General features: G+C 47.5%; 1 protein-coding gene across 1 annotated transcript; it reads right to left on the reverse strand.

Moving 5' to 3' along the window:
• Window positions 1–1,708: 1,708 nt before the first annotated feature.
• Window positions 1,709–2,716, reverse strand: LOC123074972 (MADS-box transcription factor 47-like). The gene has a single exon (XM_044497683.1). It carries the CDS (start codon window positions 2,714–2,716, stop codon window positions 1,709–1,711), a length of 1,008 nt encoding a protein of 335 aa, XP_044353618.1.
• Between the last annotated feature and the right edge of the window lie 4,759 nt (window positions 2,717–7,475).

Here is a 7,475-nt window from a genome sequence, read left to right on the forward strand (position 1 = left end):
CGCCCCCCAAATTTGTCACATATGAGCTATTTTTTGAAAGTTAGCCGTGTCTTTTTTCTTACAAACATATGCAGTTGCCATGTTCATTGAGGATTTCCCCCCAAATTCCCATGTAAGCGTACATTGTTTCTTTTTTTACCATGCCCTACGGACAATTTTTTTACAACTTTGCCACTTCACTTGTACTATGTTTTTTACTAGTGGATTATCATTATGCGTGCTACCCACATGGCAAAGCTTAGATTTTTGTTTTTCTACAACTGCCATGGCAACTTCTTCTTTGTGTGTAATTTTTGGAAATCCTCAATTTCTGTTATGGTCACATGGCAAATTTAGGAGTACCTTTTGGAATTGTCGCATGGCAACTTTCTACAACATTTTTCTAACGGCCACATCACAAACTTTTTAGAACATTTATTTCTGTGAATTATGTCATTTTTTGGGTGTCTTTTATGGTGTGTTTTACTCTAGTTTGAGTTCTATAGGCCGATGCTGGTTTTATTACATATATCATGGCAAATTAATCGAATAAAAGGATGGCAACTATTTTTTTGATAGTTCTAACATACGGAGGAGATGTTTGACTATAGAACATGGCAACTTCTTTTAATCACACTTACATGCATTTTAATATTCGTGGCGAGTTTACCATGCATACTTTTTGGTACTATAGTGGACCACGACAAATTACTTGTACACACCATGGCAAAATTATTGTATATATCATGTGAGAATCTTTGTTTTTGTATATAGCATAGTTTTTGGACAATTTTGCCTAGTTTATTCTCAAAATAAATGCGAGGAGGTGTGAGGGGGTGGGGGAGGGGTGATGACATTTTTTTCTTGAGAGACATTTTTTCCGTTTTTCAATGCCCACCTGTTTACCTTTATTTTTTTTTTGTTTTTCCAGCGAGTTGGTGCTCGGGAGGGCCAACAGGGGAGCCGTCCCAGTGGGGGCATCTCCGAGCGAATGAAAGCCTTCACTCATTCCCTCTTCGCCGGGGGAACGACCGTTCACTTTGGCCACCCCCATGGGGGAAGGTCATGTGCGTATTGGCGTCCATATTAGTACCAGTATAATGTCATGATCCAAAACGAAAACAAAGAATTTAACTTTCTCAGTTTGATTCATAAGCAAATTTCTATGGAGCTCAAAATAGAATATATTTTTATATAGTTTCTACAAATGCGCTGCCTCGAGTCTTGGCTAACAAAGCCCATGGCACAAGGGAGTATTGCGAATTAAAATCGAATTCTAACAAAAAGTGTTAGATGCTGATGGCTCACTAGATAGGCGCCGGTCCATAGGCTAGCTGTTTTTTTTTTCTGAGGGAACATAGGCTAGCTGTTGGATATCGCTCTCGCGTTACAGAATTTTCATAGGATTTTTGAACAATTAAGACGCATAAATCTTTGGTTCTGTTGCCACCAGAGAGAACCAAAGGAAATGCGTAATAGTATTTCATTCTTTATTTTTCTGTCTCGGTGCAACCAATACAAATAGATTACAAGACTATGATAATGAATCTTGCACCCAGGATCATCCCCTGCAAGCACGATGTATAATATAAATAGATTGATAATGATCTAAGAGATCGGTGTCCATCCATGCATATAAATGGATTAATAGATTTTTTTTGAGACAAAAATGGATTAATAGATCTGGCTCTCACGGACTTAGACTCGGTAGGGATTTGTCTTCTTCTCCTCAGTAGGGGAAGCCCATGTTCGGGCCGGGCCCCTGCTGCACCATATTCATCCCGGCGGCGACCCCCGGCGGCGGAGGCATCGCCATCCCAACAGGAAACTCCTGCGGCGGCGGCATCGCCATAGCCGCCTGCTGCATCTCCGTCTCGGCGGCGAACTCTGGTTGCGGCTGTATCGCCATAAGCATCTGCTGCATCTCCATCCCGGCGCCAAAACCGGGCGATGGAGGAATCGACATATGCATCTGCTGCATATCCACCCCGTAGGCCAAGCCCGGCGGCGGAGGCATTGCCATTAGCATCTGGTGCATATGCGTCCCGACGGCGAACCCCTGCGTCGAAGGCATCACCATCTGCATCTGTTGCATCTCCATCCCGGCGTTGCCACTGCTGCTGCCACCAAACTCAAAGGTGCTACCGCCGAAGAGCTGCTGCTGTGGCGGCGGGGGCGCCTGCAGCATGCGGCTGACGTTCTGCGCCTCCAAGAGCACCTGGTATGCGCGCTCCGAGACGGCGGCCCGCGCCACCATCAGCTTGACGGCGAAGGCCATCATCTCCTCCCCCCCCATGTCGCCCAACTCGGGGTCGAGCCACGCCGCAATCTGATCCCCCGAGGCGCGCTCCTTCGCCATGGCCTCCACCACGCGCCCTTTCTGCGCCTTCACCTCCTTCAGCCGCGTGCGCAGCTCGCCGTGCAGCAGGTGCAGCTCCTTCAGCTCGTTGTCGTCGTCGGCGCCCTGGACCAACGCGCCTCCCCCCGCCAGGAAGCGGTCGACGACGGCCTCGGCGGAGGGGTGCCCAAAGGAGAAGGCCTTTCCGCCGTCCGAGAAGGTGACGGCGGCCACCTGGGCGCCGCACAGCACCGCCAGCTCGTTGGCCTTGTTAAACAGACCCTGCCGGCGCTTAGCGAAGCATACCTGCCGGGCGTCCTTCTTCTCGATCCGCCGGATGGCGATCTTCTGCCGCCCTTTGCCGGCCCTCCGCTTGGGCGCCGCCGCTCGCCCGACCATTGCTCGCTCGTCGCTCGCTCGGTGGCTCGGAGAAAGGAAGAGGAGAGGAGGTAGATGTGTGTCTGGTTCTGGCTACGTCTTGGCCTCGGGGTCGTATGTGCTTATATAGCAGCGGTGAGAGGAGGATGAGGATGGAGGAATCGCTAGCCCTAACCGTTGACAACTCATGATTGGCAAGGAGGTATTATTCGGTATTCTCTGCATGCGAGCTGTCACGCGTATAAGCGTAACTCGACCAGTAGGCTCCAACATTTCAAGCAAGTTTTTTCTATGGCCCCGTTCTGCTGCGCGTTTTCATTAGGCAAGGATTAAAATTGAGTGCCAGGCCTGCTGTTGGGTGCAGCTGAGAACCTTGGCACAATTAGTTACCTCACGTACGTACGTTTCTTTCCTTCTATTTCTTACTATTTCCTAATCGCTTAATCGTGCAGCTGCACGATTCGGCACGCGCGAGCGCACGTGCGTTTGTAACGGTTCCGACAGGGCGTAGTGGTGGGCCCCGCCCCATTAATTCAGGCGAAGCCACTGCTCCCACACCCTCCCCCTTCCCTTTCCATTCGAAATCTTCGCCGTCTCCTCCATTTCCGAAACGGCCTCTGCCTCTTCCTCTCGCGACGACGACTTGCGCGGGACTGCGGTCATGGATTCGTCGGCGCGGGTCGGCTGCGGCTGCGGCTACAGGCGGAGGTAATCCCGCATCTCGTCCTTGCTTTTTTCCTGGTTTGGCTTGGTGAGGGTGAGGGCTAGGGTTTGGGTGAGGTGCCGGGGCGAGCACGGAGGGCGAGCACGGGTTGTCCATGGCATCTGCGGGGCCTGTGCATTGCATCTACAACGGTCGTGTTTCTGTAGGGGGGTCGAGATCTGAATGTTGAGGTTGGTGATACGGTGAGGGATGTTGGGGGTTGAGATCCCGTCGAGATTTAGGGTGTTTTCGGGTGCTATTTGAGCGCGTGGATCTATGAGGGGATTTGTATAGTCAGGCGACAACAGTTGCTCAATTATTGTCACATAGTTGCCATGATTTTGCGAAGCAGTTGCTGATTTTTGTCTCAGCCATCGGCGCCGTTGAGTTGCCTGGATCTAATGGGGGCATTGTGTAGCCAGGCGACAATAGTTGCTCAATTTTTCTCACACAGTCGCCATGAATTTGCGCAGCAGTTGCTGTATTTTTCTCATACCCATCGGGTGCTGTTTTGAGTGCCTGGATCTAATCTAATGGGGGCATTGTGTAGCTAGGCGACAATAGTTGCTCATTTTTTTCTCACACAGTTGCCATGAATTTTTTGCGCAACTATTGCTGTTTTTTTTCTCACCCCATCGGGTGCTGTTTTAAGTCGCCTGGATCTGATGGGGGCATTGTGTAGCCATGTGACAGTAGTTGTTCAATCTTTTTGTTAAAATAGTTGGTTACAATATATTTTTGAAGTTGCTTATCAGTTTTTGGCTGCCTTTTGGGGTTGCTTGGATCTGCAGGGGTAGTTGTATATGTATATGACAGTAGTTGCTCAATTTTACTACTCATTTTGCAAGGAAATATAACATTAGTTGCTTTCTTTGGGTAATTAGTTATTTTTATTGTCTTGTTGCTATAAGTTGCCTACCCAACATCCTGCAGTTGCCTAGATTCACCACCTAGTTGGCCTGAATAGCAGACGAGATGTCATTAGGAATAATAGGCATTTTTTGCAGTAGTCATGTGAATGAAGTTAGGGGATGTTAAACAGAGGCACATTTTCTGTACTCACCAATGATATTGAATTCACTCATTTTTTATCTGCAAGTATAATTGTTCTTCTAGGTCTTGTATTTTTTCCATCCAAATGACATTTTTTTTCTTTTTTTGGTGTTGCACATTTTGTTTTACAGACTGGCTCGAAAAAGCAAGAGGATTGCGGGGAGGACTGATGGCAAAGCTGGAAATGAGGGAAACGAGGAGCTGGTCCAAACGACAAGCAATGCTGGACGAAAGTGAAGGAAATATGCCCTAGAGGCAATAATAAAGTATTATATATTTCCTTATATCATGATAAATGTTTATTATTCATGCTAGAATTGTATTAACCGGAAACATAATACATGTGTGAATACATAGACAAACAGAGTGTCACTAGTATGCCTCTACTTGACTAGCTCGTTAATCAAAGATGGTTATGTTTCCTAGCCATAGACATAAGTTGTCATTTGATTAACGAGATCACATCATTAGGAGAATGACGTGATTGACTTGACCCATTCCGTTAGCTTAGCACTCGATCGTTTAGTATGTTGCTATTGCTTTCTTCATGACTTATACATGTTCCTATGACTATGAGATTATGCAACTCCCGTTTACCGGAGGAACACTTTGTGTGCTAGCAAATGTCACAACGTAAATGGGTGATTATAAAGGTGCCCTACAGGTGTCTCCAAAGGTACTTGTTGGGTTGGCGTATTTCGAGATTATGATTTGTCACTCCAATTGTCGGAGAGGTATCTCTGGGCCCACTCGGTAATGCACATCACTATAAGCCTTGCAAGCATTGTGACTAATGAGTTAGTTGCGGGATGATGTGTTACGGAACGAGTAAAGAGACTTGCCGGTAACGAGATTGAACTAGGTATCGAGATACCGACGATCAAATCTCGGGCAAGTAACATACCGGTGACAAAGGGAACAACGTATGTTGTTATGCGGTCTGACCGATAAAGATCTTCGTAGAATATGTGGGAGCCAATATGGGCATCCAGGTCCCGCTATTGGTTATTGACCGGAGACGTGTCTCGGTCATGTCTACATAGTTCTCGAACCCGTAGGATCCGCACGCTTAACGTTACGATGACAGTTTTATTGAGTTTTGATGTACCGAAGGAGTTCGGAGTCCCGGATGAGATCGGGAACATGACGAGGAGTCTTGAAATGGTCGAGACGTAAAGATCGATATATTGGACGACTATATTCGGACTTCGGAAAGGTTCCGAGTGATTCGGGTATTTTTCGGAGTACCGGAGAGTTACGGGAATACGTATTGGGCCTTATTGGGCCATACGGGAAAGAAGGAAAAGGGCCTCAAGGGTGGCCGCACCCCTCCCCTTGGTCTGGTCCGAATTGGACTAGGGAAGGGGGGCGCCCCCTTCCTTCTCTTTTTCCCTTCCTCTTTTCCTATTCCATATGGGAGGTGGAATCCTACTAGGACTAGGGAGTCCTAGTAGGACTCCACACTTGGTGCGCCCCCTCCTAGGGCCGGCCTCCTCCTCCCTTGCTCCTTTATATACGGGGGCAGGAGGGCACCCCAAGGACACACTTTGATATACGATATTTTAGCCGTGTGCGGTGCCCCTTCCACCAGATTACACCTCGATAATACCGTTGCGGAGCTTAGGCGAAGCCCTGCGTCGGTGGAACATCATCATCGTCACCACGCCGTCATGCTGACGAAACTCTCCCTCAACACTCGGCTGGATCGGAGTTCGAGGGACGTCATCGAGCTGAACGTGTGTAGAACTCGGAGGTGCCGTACGTTCGGTACTTGATCGGTCGGATCGTGAAGACGTACGACTACATCAACCGCGTTGTGATAACACTTCCGCTATCGGTCTACGAGGGTACGTGGACAACACTCTCCCCTCTCGTTGCTATGCATCACCATGATCTTGCGTGTGCGTAGGATTTTTTTTGAAATTACTACGTTCCCCAAACAGTGGCATCCGAGCCTGGTTTTATGCGTTGATGCTATGCACGAGTAGAACACAAGTGAGTTATGGGCGATATAAGTCATATTGCTTACCAGCATGTCATACTTTGGTTCAGCGGTATTGTGAGATGAAGCGGCCCGGACCGACATTACGCGTACGCTTACGCGAGACTGGTTTCACCGTTTGGAGCACTCGTTGCTTAAAGGTGACTGGCGGGTGTCTGTCTCTCTCACTTTATTTGAACCGAGTGTGGCTATGCCCGGTCCTTGCGAAGGTTAAAACAACACCAACTTGACAAACTATCGTTGTGCTTTTGATGCGTAGGTAAGAACGGTTCTTGCTAAGCCCGTAGCAGCCACGTAAAACTTGCAACAACAAAGTAGAGGACGTCTAACTTGTTTTTGCAGGGCATGTTGTGATGTGATATGGTCAAGACATGATGTGATATAATTTGTTGTATGAGATGATCATGTTCTGTAACCGAGTTATCGGCAACTGGCAGGAGCCATATGGTTGTCGCTTTATTGTATGAGATGCAATCACCATGTAATAGTTTTACTTTATCACTAAGCGGTAGCGATAGTCGTAAAAGCAATTAGTTGGCGAGACGACAACGATACTACGATGGAGATCAAGGTGTCGCGCCGATGACGATGGTGATCATGACGGTGCTTCGGAGATGGAGATCACAAGCACAAGATGATGATGGCCATATCATATCACTTATATTGATTGCATGTGATGTTAATCCTTTATGCATCTTATCTTGCTTTGTTTGACGGTAGCATTATAAGAAGATCCTTCACTAAATTATCAAAGTATAAGTGTTCTCCCTGAGTATGCACCGTTGCGAAAGTTCTTCGTGCTGAGACACCACGTGATGATCGGGTGTGATAGGCTCTACGTTCAAATACAAAGGGTGCAAAACAGTTGCACACGCCGAATACTCAGGTTAAACTTGACGAGCCTAGCATATAACAGATATGGCCTCGGAACACGGAGACCGAAAGGTCGAACGTGAATCATATAGTAGATATGATCAACATAGTGATGTTCACTATTGAAACTACTCCATCTCACGTGATGA

Source organism: Triticum aestivum, chromosome 3D, assembly GCF_018294505.1.
Source record: "Triticum aestivum cultivar Chinese Spring chromosome 3D, IWGSC CS RefSeq v2.1, whole genome shotgun sequence".
Classification (NCBI taxonomy): Eukaryota; Viridiplantae; Streptophyta; class Magnoliopsida; order Poales; family Poaceae; genus Triticum; species Triticum aestivum.